Below are 25489 nucleotides of genomic sequence, written 5' to 3' on the forward strand. Positions count from 1 at the left end.
GTGTACATTTCTCTAGTGGTTTGTGAAATAATCCTTTTGACAGAAAACAACTGCATGAGAAGACTGATTAAGACCATTGCCAAAGGCAGAGAGGAATGTAAAAAGCATTCTATTCACCATGTTTCCAGAACAGGACTGGAGACAGAAAGAACTGCATTCTAATAAGTACTGCAGAGTGTACTATCAGAATGCATCCCAGGACATTCCCCAGCAGCAGAATTGCATTTGAGGACTTGTCCCCTTCACAAAAATATAAAGTTACAGTATGTTAAAAAATACCATATGCATACAACTGCTGTATATAATTACATTGTGTATTTTTCTCTTAATTCTCTAAACATTAACAGACTGGGTTCACACAGTTAATATGGTTGACTTGTTTCTGATTCAACACTATTCCTTACTCTAAGTGCAAACTATGATATTTTAAAAAACCCCAACAAAATATGCATTGACACAAACCTGTATTTTCATGATTGCATCCCAACATCAGATCGAAATACATAAATTAAACACCTTGCACTGTAATATCACAATGCATATTGTCATTAGTGTAACTCAGTGATTCCTGGTGTGATATATTGTTTTCCTCATTACAATTATTTTGCAAAAAGCTAAGTGGTTGACTCCAGAAGATAGTGTAAGCTGTTACCACAGAAATATTTTTTTTCTGAAAAGGGCATCCATATTATTTTTTCACAGAAAAAAATATCAAGAGCCTTGCAGACCTTCACCCACTCTTTTTCCATCTTAGTACTATTAGATATTGGACTGCAATTCTCAGGACTGTTGGAGAAGTCCACAGAAAGTGAGTTGGTGTCCCGGAATTCCTTTTTAACTGGCCATTCTTAGCTAGAGTTGCTGAAAACTGAAGCTCTTATCTGCTCCTCTTATAGGACGATTTAGGAAACTCTCAGGAACGTAGGCGACAATGCATCCTTAGTTGTCTTGGATAGTCAACGCTTTACATCCGTTCAGTTTGGAAAGCAAATGCAGCAAGAGCGGGCACCGATTGGAAAATCATACGCATGCGCCTTACGCGTGTGTCATCCGTGTCAGTACCTCCGCGAGCCCTGGGAAATTGCGCCTGCGCTCTCAGCAAAAAGGCGTCAGGGGCAAGACACGAAGACGAATACCATTTCCGGGTTTTTTTGTAGAAAACGGGAGAGTGGGGGCGGGAGAGAGAGAGAGAGAGAGAGAGAGAGAGAGAAGATTGTTCTTCCGGGTGCTGAGTTGCCTTCCGGTCTGGCCAGTATCGAAGATGGCTGCTGGTCGGTGGTTTTAGGTGGGCTGCTGCTGCCTGATTCCCGCAGTTCGCATGGTGGGAGAAGCGAAGAGTCGGTGGGCGCGAAGCGAAGAGAGAGGACAGAGGCTCAGCTAAGCAGGAGATCGGGCCCTGGCACCGGTCCTGGGCTGTACTCGTAGACGTCGGGTAGGTTCGCCTTGAGCGTCATTGGATGTGGCTGCGGGTTGGTTTGACTCCCCGCATCCCCAAGGAAAAGAGTGACTCTTACTCAGCTGTCCAGCGGTGAGAAGTCCAGAAGAGGGGATGTCTGGAGGGCCGGTGAATAAATACAATATTGTCTCCCCTTCCGAGTTTCTAGTCGCTCTTTTGGGTTTTACAGAGATTGTAATTAAAAAGGGAGACAATTAAAAAGGGAGACACTAGGGATGGCGGGTGAGAAGCATTGCAATATGCAATATAGCTGTGTGATGTAAATTAAGGGCCTTAAATATTCCTGAAATATAAGGGAGCCTATAGAGAGTTGATTCCTAATCACAATTTTCATTGTTCGGTTTGATTCAGTGCTTGGAGGCATATATATATAAAATCTGCAGCTAATAAACTCTTCATTAAAGAGGGTTCTCTGTTATTTTGTGCAGCGTTATATTGGGAAAAGGTATGTTTCTTCTTGAATGGGGAACATCTTAACTGCCTTGTCCAATGTTTCAGCTTTACATTGCATTCATTCAGTCTACTCTTTGAATGCCCAGTCGACTGCCCACAAAAACTTTAGGGACTTGTCCAGGCAGTTATCAGGAGTCAATACAATACTTTACTTTTCAAATAATAATCAGCTCTGGTTACTAGCTCTTTTGCAATCAGCCAAGATAGCTTAGCCATCTGTTGTGCTATGATAAGTGTTAGACAAGGTGTTAATTGGTTTGTTTTTTAGAATATAGTTGGGATAATCAGAAACAAATTCTAAAAGTATTGTAAGAAAGTTGTAGTTGCAGCAGAGCAATGGTGGAATGGATTTATCACCCTTCTCGGTGTGTGTTTCTGAAAGTCTGAAATGCATCTTAGTATTGGATCATAAAATGCTATATTAACTCTGATCTGATCCATCAGTATTCTAGCTAATAGTAAATTCCCCCTTGAGTTATGTTTAACTTCTGGTGACAACTGTCATGGCCCTGTAATTTTGATGGCAACAATAAAGAAATAGTTTACTATTTTGTGATTTTGGTTTTTTTCAGATTTCTATCATAACCTAATAATTTGGGATTATGATAAATATGAATTGTGTATTATTTCAGAATAATTACACTAAGAGTGAAATTAAAAAAGATGTTAAAATGGGAGAAATTAAAATTGTCACTATTAGGAAGAATTTTTGTGATAAAAATGAATGTTTTGCCTTGAATGATGTTTCTGTTTCAGACAATACTCATTTGAAAATGAAGGTGCTCTTCTACATTTAAGCCTCTGTGTGTATGTATGTATGTATGTATGTTTGTGGCAAGTTAAATACAAAGTGTTATAATATGTAGGGGAAAAGTGGACAATTGTGTTTACCAGATTTGAAATTGTGTTTTGCAGTCTGCTGTTTGTCTGGATGAAAGAATGGATGTTGCTGAGAGATAAAACTTTTAGAATCATATTAATAAACCTAGGCAGCACATTCTTCATGTGTTTATCTATCATACTCCCTCTCATTTCCTTTGTATGCTGATATTTGTGAACAATGGACAAAGAACTACATTTAAAAAAATAGAAAAAGTTATATAAGGAATTCAAAATATTGTTACTGTGGAAAGTACGAGTTTGCCAGTTTTCCACAGATATGTACTAAGCTTTAATTAAATGAAGAATTTGAAAGGCATTTAAATACTACCCTTCTAATTGGGTGAAACTTGAGGTTAGAGAAAAGTACTTGTTTGGCAAACATTTCTTAATGAGAATTGAATATTTGAAGTGGTTGCATAGTACTGGAGACAGCATCAAAAATTCTCTTGTGGGTGTGTTTATGTTCTGGGAGGGGAAAACTTTTTAATGTCTATCTTTTAAACTTATTGAGTAATCATATTATGATCAGTTTCACATTTCTGCCCAGTGTTAGAGACATTAGAGATGCTATATCTGAATGATAAGTCTAGAAATTGTAGATGAGAAGTGAGATTAAAAAAAAATACAAGCAATTTAAATAAAAGTGTTTATTCAGGATTTTTAATCAGGTGTAAGGTTTTAGTTTTTAAAGGCAGTTATCTTGGACTAATTGCTGTTGAACTTTGTGGGACTTCTGTGTGGGTATGATAAAATTTTCAATTTTGCAACCTTCAGTTCTTCTATATTTTAGAAGTATGAACACTCACCTCTATTGAGAATAACAATTAAAGGCATTTTTCTCCGAGTTGTGATGATTAGTAAAATACAGTTCAGAATGAACATGTTAAGGACAAACATTTTGAAACCACTCTATGCTATATAATTAGTAGACCTTGTTGCCTTTCTGCAGTATCTTCTCACCCTATTTTTCCTGTATGAAATGAAATAAAAATCAGGTATCTTAGTGCAAACAGCAATAGTACTGGAGAATCCATGCAGTCAAGACTTAGGCCCAGATAATATTCAGCATTGTTTCTTTGTGCTGATTCAAGTGAAATACTGTATTCTTTTTCTGAAATGAAAGGAATCCTCAGAAAAGCTTTAGTTCAACTCTGTTTGCTCTTCTGGTGTATTTTGGAACCGAACTTAAGTTTTTTCTTGCATTCATATGTAAATAACAAGTGTTCTAAAGAATTTTATGGCTTGGAGTGGTATAAAAAACACATTTTAGGGCTGCTGGGGTTTTGGGGTTGTTTTTTTTTTTTTTTTTTTTGTTTCTTTTGGGGGGATTTTTTTTTTTGTATTGAAAAAAAACATTAATTTAAAAGCAGAAAAGAGGTGACGAGAACATGCATTTTAAAAACAGCAATGTGAAGTAATGTGTCTATAAATAGAAACAAAGAATGAAACTTGGGGGGGGGTGGAAGCTTTAGTTCTGTAGGACAGAAAATAATAGTTGAAAATACTTTTTGATAAAATGTAAATGACACTATGATACAATTTGTCTTTTTTTCCCCTCCTTTTTAGAATCTACTCTGCTGCTGTCTTACATTGCCTGTTGATCAGTGGGCTCCAAGGGAGCCATGCATGCGATGAGATAGCCGCCCACGAGCGTGCTTAAATCCAACTCCAGATGGATACAAAATACAAAGACGAAGTATTTAGGAAATATGTACAGTTCCATGAATCTAAATTGGATACCTCTGACAGAAAGCAGTGCCCAATTACCAATCTACAAATGGCAGCATCAGCTTTACTCTGTTTTCCCAAGATTGATCCCTTTTATAGATTCCGGTTAATTAAGTTTTATGAAATGGCTGAAAATTCACTTCGGTCCTTGAGAGCTTCAAGTCTGCATTCCCTCCAGAATGCATTCGAAGTGCTAGAATCAGTTGGAATTAATCTTTTTCTTTACCCTTGGAAGAAGGAATTCAAAAATATAAAGGTACGCCTGTACAAATATATTTTGGGATCTAAGTACAGTATGCTTGAATTTCTTGGAAATTTTATGAAGAATCTTCCACAGTGCTTCATAATACAAGCCATTATGTTATCTATCCCTTTTTGCAGGCTTCTTATTTTCTTTGTTCTAAAAAGGAAATGAAAATGCTTTAAAAATAAGATGCAAATGAGAAATATAAATTTAAATACACATTTGGTGGTATTCTGTTATTTATTTGGCAAAACCATTTCATAAAGGATTTTAAAAAGTGGACTACAATACTTTCTCAAGGGAAGCAAACATGTTTGTATCCTAGATTTTCCTGATAATGCTGACATTTACATGGAAGTAAAATTGAATGAATGGTATTCTGATCCTTCCATGTAAGGGAGAGATTTAAAAATTCCTATGGCCTTCTAGATCAGGGGTTCCCAACCCCTAGTCCATGGACCAGCCCTGGGCCGCGGCATGCCAGAAACCAGGCTGCACAAACAAGTGAAGCCCCATCCATGGGATGCAGGCAGCATGTGAAACCACGCCCCCTCCAGTCCGCAAAAGAACCTCTCCACAGAACCGAGGAGTCAAAAGGTTGGGGGTCACTGCTCTAGTTGCTGATGGGCTTCAATGTCTAGCAATCCCAAACCACTCTTGTTAGTGATGATGGAGTACCACAAGTTTTCTGTCCCTTCTGTAAGAAAAGAATCCTAAATGGCTTTTACAACCAAGAGCCTCTGTGGCGCAGTGGTTAGAGTGCTGTACTGCAGGCCACTTCTGCTGACTATCAGCTGTTCAAATCCCACCAGGCTCAAGGTTGACTCAGCCTTCCATCCTTCCAAGGTGGGTAAAACGAGGAGCCAAATTGTTGGGGGCAATATGCTGACTCTGTAAAACCGCTTAGAGAGGGCTGTAAAGCATTGTGAAGCGGTATATAAGTCTAAGTGCTATTGCTATAACACTGAAGTTAATAAACCAATCCTATCTTGGGCCTGAGTCTCCAAAAACTATGCTGAAGCTATATTTCTACTTCTACTAATATAGATTATTAATATTCTTTAGCAAATTATTTATTGAGCAATTGTTCTCTGTTTCAGTGATTTAAAAAGTAACTTTATGACCAATCCTCGCATTTATGACCTTTGCAGGCCTATAAAGCAATAGAAAAGTGAAATATGATCATAAGTACCATTGAAATTTCATTTTGCGACTGCTTTGCTTAATGACCGAGTTGCCAAGTACCAAATATGGTTGCTAAATGAGGACTACCTATAAAGTTTCAACTCCTCTTTTCCTCCTCCTCTTGTCAAATATTCTTTGGAGTTTCAGTTACTGAAAAGCTTCAAGCAACCTCTGGTTCTGACAAAAAATAATACGAGCGAAAAATTAACTGATAATTCATAACTAGAATAAACTAGAGTTTGTCTTCAGTTAGAATCCACTATCCAATTTGCCAAATACTGAAGTTGATTATCGTATTCTTGATATTGATGTACTGTGATAGAAATTAATACGGCTTAATATTAATTTGATATTAAGTTTAAGTTGGATGGTTTATCAGTAGAATTCGTTTGGATAGTGCCCAAGAAGTCTTTATATTCTAACATATTTCTTGAATTTTTTTTATATATATAAGCAGCTTAAAATTATGTTTGACTTTATTAATATAATTATTTTCTCTCCCCTATTTTTAGACTTATACAGGCCCTTTTGTTTATTACGTAAAGTCTACATTATCTGATGAGGATATAAAACAGATATTAAATTTGATGGGATACGTTCAAGAACTTGGAACTATGTATAAGCTCAAAGACCTGGTTGATACATTTCAAGTCAAGATGGTATCATTCGAACTGTTTCTGGCCAAAACAGAATGTGAACAGTTGATCGAAATTCACTTGCAGGTGAAGGAAAAAGGTTATTCTGAACTTGACATTGTAAAGGAGAGAAAAAATAGCAACGATGATGTTCGTGGCTGTTCAGATGCTTTGAAACGCCGTGCTGAATGCAAAGAGAATCTAAACACTTCCATGTCACGAATGGTACTTCAGAAATCTGCCAGTGAAAGAGGCTCTAAAGATTATTTCAAACCCAAAGTTAGCAAATCTTCTAAATCAGTGGACACGTATGATAATTACTTGGATAGTAAGAAGCCACCTGTGATGGCATCATTGAGTTTCCGGAAAGAGCCCATTTTGGTTGATACTGAAGATGACATTAAAGATGAAATCATTCGACCTTCGCCATCCCTCCTAGCCATGTCCAGTTCTCCACATGGATGTACTGAGGAATATTTACCAATTTCATCCCACACCAATGGCATATTAAGAACAGGTATGCCATTTAGTACTTATTATTCCCCTCAAGATGATTTAGATTTATATACTGACCCTGATTCTAGAAGCGTGTTTAAAAGACAAGAATCCTCTAAGCATGATGTGTGGCTGCTCAAAAATGACGCCAATCCAAGTTACCATAAACGTACCCATCTAGCCAAAGAGACCTCTTCCCTTAAGTGCCAAAATTGCGGATTGTCTTGCGGCACCTCCATTTGCCAAAAATGTGACAATGTGCTTATCTGCAGACAAGAATATCCAGCAATAAAACAAAGCAACTATTCACTCAAATCACTTTCAAGTGAAAGTACACCTGGATCTTCTGGAAGGGAGAAGCCACAATATATGTTACAGACTCAAGAGCGAGCATCTCACAGTTCGAAATCCAAAGCGTTGGGTTCTCGCTGTGGCTTTTGCAACCGTTCAGGAGCTGCCAACACATGCACTTATTGTTCTAAAGTTTCCTGTGATACTTGCCTCAATGCTTACTATTATGATCCCTGCTGTCGAAAAAGTGAGGTTCACAGATTCTTGCCAAACAATCAGTTAAACTACAAATCAAACCAGCTCTCGCACCTGGTTTATAGATAATTTTTTTTTGAAGAAAATATTTTTTCAGAATCCTTTATTTTGGGGCAAAAGGGCTAAAAACACAAATATGCTGATAAATATTTTAGCAAACTTTTAAGAGAAGAGAAATAGACATGCCCTATTAATAGTGTATACAGCATAGGTGCCAATCCCAATGATGTGGTTTTTATAAATGTTTATGGTCAAGTTGATGCTGCTATTCTTTTTAGGCAACCTTTAGTTGCTTTTCCATTTAGATGAGGAAGAGAGGCACTTCTTTTTGTTTTGTTCAGAACCAGGCAATCAATTTACTTTCTTTTACTAAAAAAAAAATCATAGCTCTTTCTCATTGCTGTGTTTGCTTCATTTATGTAACATAGCACCAGAATAATAACTAAAAGGGCAACTTAAGAACCAAGAACAACATATGTTTAGATCATTGTAAAATTGTTTGAAGTTTATACAAAACATGCACATATATGTTTGCTCTTAGTTCATCCCTTCCACACCCATTTTTTTAAAAACAAAAATGAAGTTTTACTTACATTTCCTAGGTTCCAGTAGAGAAATCATGGATGGCATCATTTTGCGAACTTTCCAAGATTCTCTCTCTCAAAAATATAACATTAAATTTTAAACCGAGTGTTTACTGTCCACATTGCCAAAATATCCTCTTGTTTGACTGTTCTAGTATTCTAAAGATATCACTTTGTATAAGTTACATTATGCCTGGAGTGCTCTGTTTTCTAATAATCAGTGATAATTCTTCTGTTGCACATGTATCAGATTCTTATTTTACTATAATTAGTTAATTTGGAAGTAATTTATTTTAATAAATATATTCAATATGTGGTCTTTTGAAAATGGGTAAGATCATGTACTAGTAATTGAACTCTCTGGGTTATTTCTTCAGATAACATTTTACTTTGTACTTTATTTGACCTGCAGCATATTGCCATTGTTATACAGACTTGTTCCTAGAAATCAATTCTTTATTCCTTTCAACCAGATGAAATTTTGCTTCCTGAATCAGAAACAGTTGGATACATAACTTTCTTTAAACTCAATATTAGAAAGAGTTAAGCACACACACATTTACTTATGCTGTCTCTCATTCACACATTTGGGAGTAAGTTTACATAGACTCCACATAGCTGCACTCCACTACAATTTGGTTGTATTAAAACAAAAATGAGGAGAGGAGTTCATGCTGTTGCCAGCCATTAAAATTTCTCTATCCTGGAGGTAGATTTAAATGCATAATTTAATCTAGTTCCAAAGTGTATCAAGGTGTCACTCCTAACATTTATGTAGCCTTTTTATGCCATTGCATTGAATTCTGAATTCTGTGGAACATTATCCTTGACCTAAAACTGTACATTTTAAGAGCATGGTTGTTGATTTTAGGATTTGTAAGAATATAATCCTTTTACCTTTCATGTGATGAAACTTATACGAATGGCCAGTGATTATCAGTGTGCAGGGAGGGGTTGGTGGGAAGAAGATTAGCAAGGGCAGGTATGAATTCAAAGGGGATTCAATAAATATCTGTACGTTTGCTGACATTTTTTGTCATTAATGACATCTTCAAACGATTGTTATATAAAGTTGCCAACAGCAAAATAGTATCAAAACAAGAATACACGTTCAAGAAAATCTGAAAAAAAGATCAAAATGGCTTTCTACATTCAGTATTTTATTTCCCACCAACAAGAAACTTAATAGAAGCACTGTTTATGTGAGTTATTAAGGTTTTCAGAATTATAGATGGGCTTTTATCAGTGTATAATAATATACCTGTAGATACAATGTGTATATAATGTCAAATTTAAAACAATTCTAGTCTTTCTAAAGAATCTGCTTGTATAGTTTATTTTGTTGTATTGAGTTTCTCTTCAACCTTTTAAAGCATCATGGCTGTTATTAGCTGGCTGCTATACTATATAGTTTTTAATTTTCTCTTGTTTGGATACCACGTTGTTATTCACATAACACTAACTAAAAACTGTGATGCCACGTAATTTATACAGTGAACCTAGCAGGGATTAACTATTTTGCTTTTAATAAAACAGTCCTATGTATATACTTATCATGAAATACCTGTAGTTCAGAAAAATGTGATACTATGCTAAAGATATTTTTATGTGTAACTTACTGTATGAGATTGCTGTGATTGAGATAGTAAAATATGTTAATTTAAAATATAGCAGCTTGGCATCTGATTTGTTAGAATATCAGTTTCTGTATATAGAGTAAGTTCACTCTCAGAATTTAGGGAGAGGAAATTGGCATGTTTTGTGTGAGAAATATTGCTTGCCTAGCATGTAATAGCTAAGGGCTTCACAGTGCTTAAGCATAGTTTTGCCCCAATCTTTGGAAGTTATGCCACCTTACTATCTCAGACACGCAATAAAATATTGGCCACAGTGACAGGACTAGATTTTGAACTTGGGTAACTGATTCCAAACCGAGCTTCGGCCACCTTTAAAGATTGAGGACATTTTAAAAATGGAAATGATTCATTCAATTTGATACTCCTAAAGATAGTGACAATGCCATCAAGATTGCATCACCTAATTTAATATACATTATGAAATATCTGACCATGATGCTGTTTCTCAGAATAGTCGGGACTAGCACTGCTGTAGTAAAGCCCATTCCAGAATGCTGTAACTTTCCTCCAAGAAGTATTGGAGCAATCAGATGGATTGCATTCTTGAGTCTGCACGCAGGAAGCCTAACATAAAACTCACACTCTGCTTCCCCAGTTATGCACTTTCTCACCTCTTATAACCTTTCAGTCAGAACATTGTCAAGCACCTTCTCAAGTACTCTTAGCAATTCCCTGACAATTTCCTTTTGCCAATTTATTTCATACTTATTTATTTATTTTAATTCCACCCAGCTCCTTGTCCGGTCTTTCCATCTACTTCCAAAGAATGTTCAGTTCCATTAAAATGATAAAACAAGTGTTGCAATGGCATAATATTTTTTTCATGTTTGCCATCATTCAAACTCTGTGAATACCTTTATAAATGGGGAACTCTAATTCAGTAACTATTTGCCAGCCAACCTATAGACCAATCTACACTCCATTGCTTTTTTGGCATTGACTTTAGTTATAGATCATATACATTATGTGCATATTATATTCTATTAGAAAGCCACCTCCATGTATTAGGTTTCCATCCTCATCTGCTCCAAGATCCAGATTAATAAAACCAGATGGTGCACTTTATAGGAAATTGTAAGGTGTATTATATATTCCCTTACTTGTGTACCAAAACATAGGATGTGTCTACCCTTTGGTTTTGTCATTGACTCAAAACAAACAGGGCACTGTGATAATTTCTATTTTAAAAGCCCACTTAATGTTGGAAGTTCCATGTGGTAATAATAGCTGCTTATAAAATAAGTTTGACTTGTTAGTTGCAGGAGCAATGGTGACACACCTCAAATTTAGGGGCACTCTCCTTTTGAGAGGTTTCTATTTTGATGGCTGGTAATATTTGATAGAAAACATTTTTTGTTTGTTTTTAACCCAAAAAGTTGAGGTGCTCATAATCTTGAAGACAGAACAAAAAGCAATAGGTGGAAACTAATCAAGAGAAAACCAACCTAGAAATAAGGAGAAATTTCTTGATAGTGAGAACAATCAGTGGAACGACTTGCCTTCAGAAACTGTGAGTTCTCCATCACTGGAGGTTTTTAAGAAGAGATTGGATAAGCATTTGTCTGAAATGGTACAGAGTCTCTGCTTAAGCAGTGGGTTGGAATACAAGACCTCCCTTCCAACACTCTTATTCTGTAATTCTGTTGAATGCTGGCACAAATGCCCAATTAAATTTCTGCCTTAGATGTAAACACGATCACATCTTGACATATGACTGCCCAATTTACATTTTGAAGGATTAAAAAAAAAAAAGTGCTAGCGCAAGTGATGATCACTATTATCACAATAGCAAAACAGAATCCTGAATTTGGAAAGGCATGCTTTTTAAAAATACAGTTGATGCCAACTAACCCTCATTCTTTCTTTCTGGGTCTCCAAATGAATCATATCAATCACAGATACCAGCTTTCACATCAGGAGCCCTAAAATTAAAGAATCTCTACCAGAAGAGTAGCTAGCTTCTACTGGAAGATCTTCAGGAAGAGACCTCTTGGTGTACCTCTCAACAATTGATTGAAAAAAATCCAAGTCTATCTTTCAAAACAACTTCCTGTCATCTGGGAATTCTGAGAGTTCTTGTCCCAACACATTCAATGGAAACATAACACAACACAACACAAAGGCTGGAAAGTTTACTCCATGGATTTGGAGATCGATTTCTCCCATCTTAATAATCCAAGCAATATGGTAATGGTAGAATGGCTCACCATATTTCCTTTGTTTTGTATTTTGCTAGAAAAGCTATATGAAACTTGGATTTAATTGCAAGGGAAGAGCCACAGACCGGAAAAAGTCTTGTAGAAGAAAAGACAGGATACGCATATACTATCCTTGACCACTTTGTAATAAAGTGCAAATTAAGTGCAAGTAAACCAAACCAAAACTAGAGACTAAATCAGGATTTGTGGTTACTTTTGGAAGTTGTCACTGTCAAATGAAATTAGGGCTTAAGAGCACACAACTGAATAGCTTCCAAATTATCAATTTCCCACCTGTGAGTCTGAAATGAATCCTTTTCGGCTCTGTTACATTACATCAGGGGTCTTCAAACTTGACAGCTTTAAGACTTGTGGACTTCTGCTTCCAGAATTCCTCCTCCAGTCATGTTAGTTCAGGAATTCTGGGAGTTGAAGTCCACAAGTCTTAAACTTGCATTACAGCTTTGTAATGGCTAGACTCCAGAATCTATCAAAAGTATCAATATTTGCAGCAGAAGAATAACAGTATTTCTACAGCTAATCGTATTGCAACCTATGTTCTGGCCACTTATGCTCCCAGCAGGCAACTTTATTTTATAATTTGGGTTTTATTATGGCTGAATTCCCACTAAACTTATCACATTTTAGCCTAGCGTGGTGTAGCTTATAAAGTTAATTGAGGAAACCCTGATGTACAACACAGTATGGATACTGCCTGGGAGCTGAACTTTCTCTGAAACAGTGGCTGCTCAGCTTAAGTATAGTTTCCCATTTCCAAAAGGAGTAATGATCCTCCCACATAATATTGAATGCTTTTCCTCCTCTGAATTATCAATATTGTTACACTGGCTTGCTTCCAGGTGAATTCTTCCATTCTGTTTGCTTTCAAGCAGATTTGGATGAAATTTTTCTTCCTATAGGCACTCACATTAGCCAAAACTCTCAATAAATCATCAATAATGTGCACCTTTAACAGCCTCTTAAATGCACTATTCATGTTCTGCAAAGTTGCTTCTTGCGTTAGTATCCTTGGCCTGCCATAATCATAACCATCACTATAATAGCTATAATGATATGGAGTGCTTCCTATATTGTTCAGATGAGTTTTAGAGACGCTGTTGTAGGAAGTGTTTGGCTGAATGACTTGTTGACAGTAGTATGGCAGAAGCTGTGATTTATTCATGTAATGCCTTAATTTGCTTATTTGCTGGAAGGCAACTGAATCAAACAATTCCATCAATGGTAGTGAAGGGGTCTTGACTTTATTCTCATTATCCAGTTTCTAGGATTCTTCCTTTCAGGATCATCAGGTGCTAATGTAGAATGCAAACTCAAGTTCTTTATGAAAGGAAACAAGGAGCAATCAGGCAACAGGTGATAGCTACACCACAGTGGGAGAAATTGAAATAAGTAGGCACTCAACTGCAATAGCCTATAAGTGGCTAGAAAGTAATAACAATCTCTGGACGAAAATCTTACTTCATAAGGAAGCAAAGTAAGACCAATTACCTATCCTTCCAGTGACTAATTTTTTCATAGCCAAGAATCATCATCCTTTGGTTAATAATAGGAATGGTTTCTCATTCTGCCTGTAGACATTTTACCTATCATGTGGTCTATGGACCTTTTAAGATAGAGATGCCAGGGATTGAATATAGAGTTTTTGGCATGCAGACTAACCGAACTATGCCTCCACAGATGGCAAAGAGAGCAAAGAATTTGCTTTTATTGTGGCTAGGGTCCTCCAAATTGGAATTTTCCTTGGCAATTGTAATCCAAGGAAATTTATGGCAATCCAAAATGTCCCACAAGTATTAATTTATTTAGAAAATGTATATAGACACCTATTCACTGACAGTGACTATAGTTGGCTTATACCCAATAAAAAACAATACAGAAAAAAATTAAAATTAAAATAATTAAAAAACAATAAAAATAAAAAATAACCGAACTTCTGGTTTGAGCTTCTTCAGCGACAGACAGAAACCGTGACTCTGCGCGGTTTCGATCCATGCTCTCCACTGGAGCGCCCCAAGCTGTCTGGTTTCGGGGCTAAGCCACCCCGTAGAGGTGGTGAAGAGCGGGGAGACTGCCAGCAGGGTTGAGGAGAGCCGCATCTCTCTTCCTCAGCTGGCCATTACTCCCTTTCCCGAAGGCGGTTGTAGCAGTGGTCAGAAATGGCCACCTCAAAGAAGAACTCGACCGGAAAAGAATGTGCAGGAGGAAGATAAGAAGAGAAAGTTTTGGTTGACCGGGTCAAACAGCAAAAGCAACAATTAAGGTACCCTGGAATTTAAACTATATTAAAAAAAACACTGTTCCCAAAGAAGATTTTTAAGCAGTGAAGGAGAGAGAAAAGGGAAAGGATTTGGTTTTTTTCTTCTCTTCCTTTCCCTATACTGACAGACTTAAGCAAGAAATTGGAAAAAAAATCCATTTTGACATCAATAGGCATTTAAGCTGAAAATAAAATGTCAAAGGGATAATAAAGATTTCTGGATACTTAAAAGCTTTTGAAAACAGGAAAGGAGAGAAAAAGAATAAAAGGGCAGGATCTGGAAGGGAGGAGAGTGCCTGGAATTAAAAAGAACTTACAGTAAAATCTCAACAAGACTTCTAAAAGATACATTTTAACTGAAACATGGCAACAAAATAGCAAAACCCCAGGAAGAGAAAGTGAAAAAAGAAGTAAGAAGAATCAGTTCAGGAGTATTTGGATTACTTGATGATTTCTGGATTTTTGGTTATTGCATTTGAATGACTAAAATCAATCGGGTGGTTGTTTAAAAGTGTTTAAAATGGCACCACTTTTAGAAGAACTGAAAATGGAACTTAAAAAGTACAAAGAAGATGCGCAAGAAGGGAGAGGTTCTTTTGGCTTTGTATTTCAATTCTTAGAAATGGAGATTCGGAACTATGAGAAGAAACGCCTACAAGAAACGCCTGCAGAACAAGAAGATTGGGACAAAGAAGCCATCTATAATGAACAAGTAATTTTATGTGGGGGGAAAAAAAGGAAAGAGGGGAAAGAGAATGAAAAGTTTAAGATTTGGAAAAACAACCCAAAAAAAGAATAGTTTGAAAAATAAGTATAAAATTAGAAAGCAACAGAAGAGGGAAATACAGAAGAGAGAATTAAAAAGGGGAGGGAGAAGAAGAGAGGGAAGAAGGAAAGGAAAAGAAGTTATAAAGGACAGAAACAAGATATAGAGAAACAGCGCCCATTTAGAGATAATGGGTGAAAATCTAATTGAAAAAGGGATTCTGCAAAGGTACATAAGATAGTATTGTTATATTAGAAATAGAAATAATTTCAGAAAATATGAAACAATGTATGATTAAAATGATGGATAAAATAGTTATTGTAATTTAATGGAATGTTAATAAATAAATGTAATAAAATGAATATTTAATGATTTATAAAAGATAAGTGAAGAGAAATAGGGGAAAATTTAATTATGGAAAGATAAAATGTGTCCCCAAGGAAGTATGATATTTAATTGAAAACAAATGTTAAAGATGGTAAGACTTTAATGAATATTAATGATATAATTGAATTGGAATGGAATGAGTGTTTTAATTACATATATTTATAATCCTTTTTTAAAGAATATAGTGTGTATTTTAAGAATGTACCAAGCAGAATTCAATTGGAAGTTATGCATTATATTGAATGTTATAACCTTAAGGTATACATTGAAGTTTAAATAAGAGTTGAATGGATAAAATTAAAAGATATAAAGGTGTCATACTCCAATTAGTAACTACAGGAGAAAATTTGTTTAATGAGAAAAGATAATATGAAATTGAAGCAGGACAGACAAAAGTATAAATATAATGATTTGAATTGAGATGAGATGATCAAAATAAAGTTAAGAAAATTAAAAGAGGGGAAAAACTATATAGAAAATGTAAAATAGTAATAAGATATGGAATAGAACACAAAAATGAGCATGAAATTGAGTTTGTGTGTATGAAGAAGTACAACCAGGGACCATGCTATTTTCAAAAAAGATGTTTTACTTGTATTGTGTCTTTTTTGTGTGTGTGAAAACCCAAATAAATTTTTTATAATAAAAAAAACACCCCCAACTACCCATCCCCAGTAACAACACACAGTCCAATAACCCATCACACTTGAGGTTCCCCAGGCCCGCTGACAAAATCAAGTCTTCAGGGCCTCACAAAAGAATGTTAAAATAGGGGGCAGCCTAATTTCTGCAGGGATGATGTTCCAAAGGGAGGGAGTCACCATGGAGAAGTCCCGCCAGATGTACCTCCTTATGGGACAGGACCTGCAACATTCCTTGCCTCCCTGTTCTGGTGGTTTGGGAGGATGTGTCCGGCAAGAGACGGTCCCTCAGATAATCTGGTCTTAAGCCATGAAAGGTATGCATGCTACCATTGCTTTTCTCTAACGTTTCAATTCATGCTACTTCTGTTCTGAATGTCTGAGGAAGAAGAACTGAAAAGATGCTCCTTCCATTTTCTCTATGCCTCCCCAGATGCTTAGGTTTGCAGGGAGAAAGCTAATTGGTGCGGCTTCCATCAGGTTCTGTTAAAGGGGTGAAGGGGAGGAGGAAGGAATGCAGTTCACAACTTGAAGAGTTGTTCCCCTCATATCAGAGAAGATATTTATGTTAGTTTATCAAATGTGTTAAAATTTTCAAACTTCTTAAGCTACATTATCACCATGCAACATTTTGCATCCATTTTAAGATGGAATTTCTTCCTTTTTGTATTTGATGGATGGTATATAGGTTACAACCCTATGTATATTTATCTGAGAGTAAATTACATTAAGTCCATAAGGGATTAAATCTGGAGTAGAATTGAAATGGATTGTGATAAAAATGAATGCTTTTTAAGACTGCAATCATGCCAAACTCAATTGTTTTATATCTCACACACACACAAATTCTGAAGTAGCCGTAACTAGGAGTAAGGTCATCAAAAAAACCAAACTAAACCATACCCTGAAGATAATTTAACTTAGAATTTTGGCAAGCAAACTTTCACAATGGAAAATGGACTTTATGCTTCTAAAATAAACTACTGGGGCTATGTTGTTTAGATGAAATTATTGGAATTTCCTGTAGATGGCAGTCTAATATCAGAGAGTACTGAAATGGTTTAAAGGGGAAACTTTAAAAAAAAGAGATGTTAAAAAGTCAAGCTCCAGATGACTCTATATAGATGAATGCTTGGCATTTTCACCTGTCTTTAGTAATAAGTCTGTTTTTCTCGTCCATCATGACATCTGCTGAAAATCACTCCAGAAAACTGTTTTCCTGGGCAGAGGCTGACGTATAGTGGTGGGAGACTTTCTTACACCTACAAAGATCAACTATGATGGCTTTGCAAGATTGTACTTGAAGTTACTTCTGTCTGGAAGCAGACTGAATATACTATTAATGAAGACAGCAGGGAGGAGAGCAACACATTAGCTTGTCTGACTTCAATTCTCACCAGTTTCCCTTGAAGATATGGGCAGGGTGCTTACGAAGCTCAGATCTCTTCCTGCCTTTCTGCCTTCTTCTTATCTTGACTGGTTCTTACTGGGATGAATCTACTTAGGGTGCAATTCAATTACTAGCGTCTTTCTCTTCTGGGGTTGTTGCCATTTTCCTTGAAACAGATAAGAGTGTTTTCCCAATTAAAATAACTTACTTAGATTCTCCTGTTTTCAACAGCTACAAGAACAGTTTCTATGTTACTATTCTTCACCAAGGAAGTTGATCAGGTGGTGGCTGGGCCATTCTTGGAATTCCTGTATGATACTGATTACCGAGATCCAGTTTAGTCCAGCTTCTGGCTGGAGTATGTCATTGAGATAGTTTTGGTCACCCAGATGAGTGATCTCTTAAGGAGGCATGACCATAGAACGTGCGCCTCTTCATGCTCATGGATTTCACAATCACTTTTGATACCATCAATCATGAAGACTTGATGGAGTTGTGGGTTAAAAGTCACAGCTTGGTCCCAATCATATCTTGAGGACAGATTCCAGATGTTAGTACTGAGATATTTCTTCTATTCCTACCCCTAGAATGTTTTCCTGTGTTCTTCAATACCAGAGCTCTCCAAACTTGGCAACTTTAAGACTTGTGGACTTCAAGTCCCAGAATTCTAGGAATTGAAGTCCACAAGTCTTAAAGTTGCCAGGTTTGAGGACCCCTGTTCAACACAGATAGTCCTCAACTTACAATCCCAATCAAGCCCAAAATTTGTGTTGCTAAGTGAAAAATGTGCTAAATGAGTCTTGCCCCATTTTACGACTTTTCAACCGTCATGTTTGTTAAATGAATCCCTGCAGTTCTTAAATTAGTAACACAGTTGTTAGTTGAATCTGGTTTGCCCATCAACTTTGCTTGTTAGAAGGTCGCAAAAGGGGACCACAAGACTCTGGGACACTGCCACCGACATAAACGTGAGTTAGTTGTCAAGCATCCGAATGTAAATCGCGTGACCATGGGGATGATGCAATGGTCATAAGTGTGAAAAATGGTCATAAGCCACTTTTCTCTAGTGCCGTTGTTACTTCAAAAGGTCAATAAATAAAGTGTTTTAAGTCAAGGACTACCTGTATCTTATTTGAAGCCTCAGGAGAATCATCAATCAAATCAAACATTTATTGTCAATGCCCAACATGTGTACAATGAAATTGAAATGAGCCTCCTTGGTTCTGGAGAACTGGTAGCAGAAATTTTGAGTAGTTTGGAAAACTGGCAAATACCACCTCTGACTGGCCCTGTCCCCATCTATTCTCTGCCTCATCTATTCTCTGCTGATTGGCTGGGTCTTCTTTTGTTGCCCTGCACAGGAGAACGGAGTTGGAAAGCAGGTTAGTGGGGTGGGGAGGGAATGGAGATTTTACAGTATCCTTCCCCTGCCACGCCCACCAAGACACACCCACCAAGCCACGCCCACAGAACCAGTAGTAAAAAAAATTGAACCCCACCACTGGTTTGGTAGTCAGAAATAATTCTGATTGGAGGGAACAGATCTTGATGGGGTTGCATTCCCTTGAAAGGCAAGATTTTCAGGCTGGGGTGCTTTTGATTCCACTATCTTGAGTACTCAGGTGAGCAAGATGATTAGGGCCCTTCTTTCACCTGTTTAACCAACTTTTTGCCCTCAAAGAGGGCTGTTTTGGATTTTGTGATCCCTGCTTTAGTGATACCTCCTAAATAAATTATTGTAATGCCTTTGGAACATAGAAGCCAGATTTCTAATAAATATTCTCTATTCCACATTTTATTCACTGTCTGATTGGAAAAGAAACCTGAATCTCTATTTTTATGAAGAAACATTTCCTGTGCATCTTTTTGTTTTGCTGGTTTTATGTTGTGTATGATTGGTTTTTTTTATTGTCATGATTTTACTATTGTTGTGTTTTCTTTACGGTGCTGCAATTAACTGTTTAATTGTTGAAGTTTAGTGTTCTTTAATGTTATAAGTTGCTTTGGGCTTGCAGGCCAGTAGCAGGCAGGTATAAATTCAACAATCAATACTTTGTAGAATAAAATTAAAATAAAACTTAGACCAAAGTTAAGGACAGCTCAATGATGCTTTGAATCTGTCTAATTACCTGTCTTCTTTTTCTATTTCCCTCAAGCTTATTAAGCATAATTGTTTTTTCTACTCCTTTGTCCACCTGCATTACACATCCAGAATATGTGAGTTTCTATTTGCTGGTATCACCTCAAGGGAGCAGTCAGTCTTTATTTGCTCCAAAAGTGATTGATAGGCTCTTCTTGGAGTCATGATACTCTTAGTAAACATCTCTAAATCCATAATTCAAAGGCATCTATCTTCTTTCTCTCACTTTTTTTTTTAAGTGCCCAACTTTCAAGGCTATACATTACCTCTGGAAAGACCATTGCTTTAGCTAGTCTGATCTCTCCTGTCATTGAAATATCCTTATCCTTCACAATCCTGTCCAAATTTGTCATTGTCTTCCGCCTTAGGATTAATTTTTTCTTTGCTTTTCCAACGTTCTGTCCATCTTTGTCTACTGACATCCTAGAGAGGTTTACTGAGTATAGGTCAAATCGTTAAAACCAAAATCCAAATGTGACACCAGGACACAGTGGAACTGTATTATTTGGATGCCACATAACTACCATTTTGTCATAGCAACAAACCCTTTGTATCAGAGAAACAATCTGCTTTTCTTCCTCTTCTCTTTCCTTCTACCTTTCTCAGCATTTTTACTGATAGACATATGGGGACATTCCCATAGATTTGCAGTGTTTCCATACCTTTCATTGTTTAGCAATAAAATTATTCCCCTCTTGCTGAAAATTATACTGCTGAAATGAAGCTGGTGGAAAGCAGAAGCATAGAACTGACTTTCTACAGGTTGGAGCATGCACGAGAGTTACACCAGACAAAATACAAGCCACAGTTCATTCTGGTTAGAATATGATTATGCGCCACTAAGTCAGTGTTTACTCTCAGTGACTACACAGATAGATTTTCTCCATGGGTATCTATTCCTAGCCTGGTCTTTCAGGTTTTCTAATGATAGACTCATCACCACTGTAAACTGAATCCATCCAGTTCTGCTGGTTTTATTTCTCTTCTCTTCCCTTCTACCTTTCCCAGCATCTGAGCTTTCTCCAGTGAACTATGTCTTTACATAATTTGCCGAAAGAAAGGATAATTAGAGCCTGGTCATTTGTGTTTCTATTGAGCACTCTGGGTTGATTTGCTCAATGATCCATTTCTTTATTTTGTTTGCTATCCACAGTATTCTCTGGACTCATCTCCAACACTAAAGTTCAAAAGTAGCAATGCTCATCCTGTCCTGCTTGTATTTATTTAATTGTAAGTCCACAGCGGCTCAGTGTGGTTTAGGATAATTGCATTATTGCAGTAGAAATAGAAAGCCAATCTGATATGACTAGTTTATATAGATAGAATCTATTCTACAACATATGTAAGGATTAATAGAGTAATTGTGCCTTGTGGAAATACAAAAAACAAACAAACCCCACGTTACTTGACTTAGTTAGGCTGTGATTAAGTGGTTAAAATTAACCCTAAACAGACCTAATCATGGGGTTAAGCTAATCTTACCAATTTGGTTGTATCCTGAAAACACCTATACCAGTTGTTTATATTATATTACTCTTGTGTGCTTTGGAGAGTCAAGCTATTCTCCAAAGCACCTGAGGGCAGGACAAGAAGCAATGGGTGGAAATAATCAAGGAGAGAAACAACTTTAGAACTAAGGAGAAATTTCCTGACAGTTAGAACAATTAATCAGTGGAACAATTTGCCTCCAGGAGTTGGAAATGCTCCAACACTGGAAGTTTTTAAAAAGATGTTGGATAACCATTTGTCTGAAGTGGTGTAGGGTTTCCTGCCTAAGCAGGGGGTTGGACTAGAAGATCTCCAAGGTCCCTTCCAGCTCTGTTGTTCTGTTCTGTTTTATTCTGTTCTGTTATTGACTTTTAACCTATATTATTCAGAAAAAAAATTCTGTACAGAAAAGATTGATGAAAAATCAAGCTCTTCCATTACAGTGACTCTGATTCACAAAATAGTGGCTTCTGATCTGATTTCTGCCTTCTAGAATTATTAGTAAAGGGCTCTGACTGAATTAGAGATTGGTTACTGTCCAAACAGGGCCATAAATTAGGATAAAATGAATCTTCATTCAAATATCAAATAAGAAATTGGAGTCTTCAAATATTATTGAAAGGACTACATCAGTGGTGGGATTCAATTTTTTTTACTACCGGTTCTGTGGGCGTGGCTTGGTGGGCGTGGCAGGGGAAGGATACTGTAAAACCTCCAGTCAGAGGTGGTATTTGCCAGTTCTCCAAAATACTCAAAATTTCCGCTACTGGTTCTCCAGAACTGGTCAGAACCTGCTGAATACCACCTCTGGACTATACTAACCTGATGCTTTCTTGATGACCTTTGCAGGATCATCAGGCTTCCTGACTCACATATTGTAATCCTCAGCCAGTATGTCCTGTGAGGATTGTGTGACTAGCTGGTGTTTTCTTTATTCTCTTAAGCCTTGTTCCAAGAAGCAAACACCTTTGGCTGAAACAGCCGCATTGCCTCTTTATCCTTCGCAAAGCTTAACACAGAAATTTGCTAACGTATATTTTCATTTTAGAAAAAACAGAATTGTGAATGAACATATCTCCACTACCTTGCTTCTGAGAACTGATTTTATTTTAGTATTTACAAACTTCCCTGAAGCACACAAAAAAAGCCCACACAAAAAAGTCAGGCCTAATCCCAAATTACTGTATTCCTATGCTGCCCTGCCCCTTTTGACGCAGCCTCCCTTGATCCAAAATCCACATTGTCTTTCCCTCAGGATTCCAGACTTGCCCTTAGCTCTGTCTTCCATACAGGTAGAACATGCTCAGCTGAAATGCAGAAATGGAGCTTTATGGGGGAAATGATTAGGGGGGGGAAAAAAAACTAATGAGACCTGTTGTGAACTAAAGAAATGTATTTAATAAAGATTCATTTGCATAGCAGGATCGTAATCCTGCACTTCCTATTGGCCATATAATGGCAAGTTATGATTGGTTCATTCTGAGCAATCTGATTGGCTGTTGGTGGGCCGCACCAAGATTCAAACGCTATAACGCTATCCATTGGTTATCCGGATAGCAGCTTACTCTATAAAAGAGTGACTGCTAGCCGGGTTTTTTTTGTCTCTGTCATGCTTGTGAATAAAGAGCTGAAGTTCACGGTTTACAGTCTGGTCTCCGTTCATTAAACCCATGCCTCAAACTTAACAAGACCTTCTTTTAGATGGTTGAACCTATCTGACCTCGACTGATCTCAAAATTCCTAAGCAGAATTGGACCTATTTAACAGCAATAGAACTTAGACTTATATACCACTTCACAGTGCTTTATAGCCTTCTCTAAGCGTTTTACAGAGTCAGCATATTGCCCCCAGCAATCTGGGTCCACATTTTACTGACTTCAGAAGAATGGAAGGCTGATTCAACCTTGAGCCTGTGAGAATCAAATTGCTGGCATTCGGCAGAATTAGCCTGCAATACTGCATCCTAACCACTGCGCCTCTCTTAATACCTGTATTTGGAATGTTCCATAAGGAGCGGGGTGTGATGCTAGTTCGCCTCCTCAAAGTGCACCCTGGATAGCATGGTAGTGTAAACCAAATGACTAAAAACAATCTGCAGCCAGACTACATTGAAGAATTGGCAGTTAACGACAGTTGGCAGTCAGACATCTTTGTAGAACTCCAGACTCTCTAAATACATGGCAACGGATAATGAGAAAAATCCTCCACTCCTCTACTTGTAACAGAATATCTTATGCTACCAGACTTGAAATTTTAGGCTTAGACAACTTAGAACTATGCCGCCTTCAGTCCGACCTAAGCGTAGTACATAAAATTATCTACTGCAGTGTCCTACCCATCAATGACTACTTCAGCTTCAACCACAACACATGAGCACATAATAGATACAAACTCAAGGAAAACTGCACCAAATTTGATTGCAGGAAATATGACTTCAGCAACAGAGTGGTCAATGCCTAGAATGCACTACCTGACTCTGTGGTTTCTTCGCTAAACCCCAAAAACTTTAACCTTAGATTATCTACTGTTGACCTCACCCCATTCCTAAGAGGTCTTTAAGGCGTGTGCATAAGCACACCAACGTGCCTGCCATCCCTGTCCTAATATTCCCTTTTATTCGTATCCATTTCATGTATTAATAATCATGTTTATACTTGTACCTGTTATTTAATACATACTTGACAAATAAATAAATTTTAAAAATGAACAAAATGGGCCTTCTAAAGCCCCAAGGGTGAAAGAGCACTCAACTACCATCAAGAAAGCGCTCTCGATGGTTGGCTCCATCACATTCTGAATTCACCCACCCTGGACATTAACATCTGAACCACTATAAGTCCATGTATTTGCCATATGCTAAATAAATAAATAAACCCACAAGGAGCCGATGACAAACTACTTCTCAGCATATCCAAGTAACCTTATGGGAGTCCAGTCTAAGACAAAGAAGACTTTCCAATTATTGCCTTCTCCATCATGCTACGCATTCTCCTTCACTCCCTTTCCATTTTCAAGGGACAAGACTTATAATGATTTGCAAATCAAACATTAAAATAAAATCCAGACTTCTCAGGAATCCAAGGGAGACAGAGACTACTGCAGCAGAATTCAACTTTTATAATCTAAGGTCTTTTGATTTTGCTTTGGATTAATTCTCTTGACTATTGCAGTGTACAGCGTGACTGCAACTTATCAGACAAATGTACAGGTTACTGTTCAAGTTATGATGGATCTGCATCAAAAAAGACCCCAGTTTTGAAGTACTGATGTCCCCGTGTTCATACGATTGCATTTTGGCAGCCAGATCACATTTTTCAGTCATTTGTAATAACCGCACTGTCAAATGACCATAAGTCATGATGTTTTTGCTACCATAGAAACTGGCATTTACTTCCAGTTTCTGGCAAAAACTGGCCCACAGTGAACACTGGGCTCGCTTAACAGTTATGGTAGTGTTTTCTCAACCATGACTGCTTTAAGCTGTGTGGACTTTAACTCCCAGAATTCCCCTACCTATAGACAAGGTGGCTGGAGAATTCTGGGAGCTGAAGTCCACACAGCTTAAAGTGGCCAAGGTTGAGAAACACTGAGCTATGGCATTTGCTTAACAGCCACCACAAAAAATGGTTATCAAAACAGATCTGGGAGCATGGTAGCCCACTTTATGACAATTATGACTTACAACAAGTAGCAACAAGGATGCATTGGAATCTCCAGGCTAAGCTGTGGACTACCTGTAGACAAATGGGAAAGATTATCTTCTATCACAAGCAACCATTTTTAAGAGTTTGAAGGTGATGTGACACCCTTAGATATAGATTAGCTTCTTCGATCTTTTTAAAATATCAGGTACAATGTTTCCTCTAGTTTTGGAATCACTGCGACCACCTTCAAATTTCACTATGGTTAGAGCAGATGTCAAGACTGAAGAAAGGAGTATATTTATCACATCCCTTTCAAAACTCTGAAATACTGTGGCCTTTTTCCATTGAACAAAATGTTTTTTATGTCCTGCTGTGTAACAGCTGTTGTGCATAAAGGTACTTCTAATCACATTGCTTGCAACTGTAGGAGGAAAAAAGAACTCCAAATTAATCTTTGTCTCAAATTATAAGGTATCTGGGCTTCAAGTTGCTTTACAAGTCAAAATCAACACATTGAAATACCTTGGGAGATGGGGGAAAGTTAGTGGAAGCCAGTTTGGATATTAAAACTGAAGAACTCAACTAAGCCATCTTTGCAACAAGTGAGTAGATTGCTTTCTTTTAAAATTCAGATTCTTTCTAGTAATAACAAGACCTGGCAAAAGCTGAGAACAGGAAAACTGAAGAAAGATACCAAGGGCTGCACAAGACC

General features: G+C 37.2%; 1 protein-coding gene across 1 annotated transcript; it reads left to right on the forward strand.

The window, feature by feature from the left end:
- The first annotated feature begins 98 nt into the window (after positions 1-98).
- SPATA2 (spermatogenesis associated 2) lies at positions 99-9874 on the forward strand. Its single transcript, XM_026664985.2, has 3 exons — positions 99-1432; positions 4358-4775; positions 6461-9874. The coding sequence occupies exons 2-3, from the start codon at positions 4464-4466 to the stop codon at positions 7691-7693; spliced, it is 1545 nt and encodes a 514-aa protein (XP_026520770.1). The 5' UTR covers positions 99-1432; positions 4358-4463; the 3' UTR covers positions 7694-9874.
- Positions 9875-25489: the final 15615 nt, after the last annotated feature.

The sequence above is a fragment of the Notechis scutatus genome, chromosome 3 (assembly GCF_049901735.1).
Source record: "Notechis scutatus isolate UNSWTSFEM ecotype Mainland chromosome 3, rNotScu1.2, whole genome shotgun sequence".
NCBI lineage: Eukaryota > Metazoa > Chordata > Lepidosauria > Squamata > Elapidae > Notechis > Notechis scutatus.

Excerpts from the sequence above, each read along its gene's own strand:
- SPATA2 (XM_026664985.2), top strand. The coding sequence starts at position 4,464 with ATGGATACAAAATACAAAGACGAAGTATTTAGGAAATATGTACAGTTC. Across the intron at positions 4,776-6,460 it reads AGGAATTCAAAAATATAAAG|ACTTATACAGGCCCTTTTGT; the intron begins GTACGCCTGTAC and ends CCCTATTTTTAG.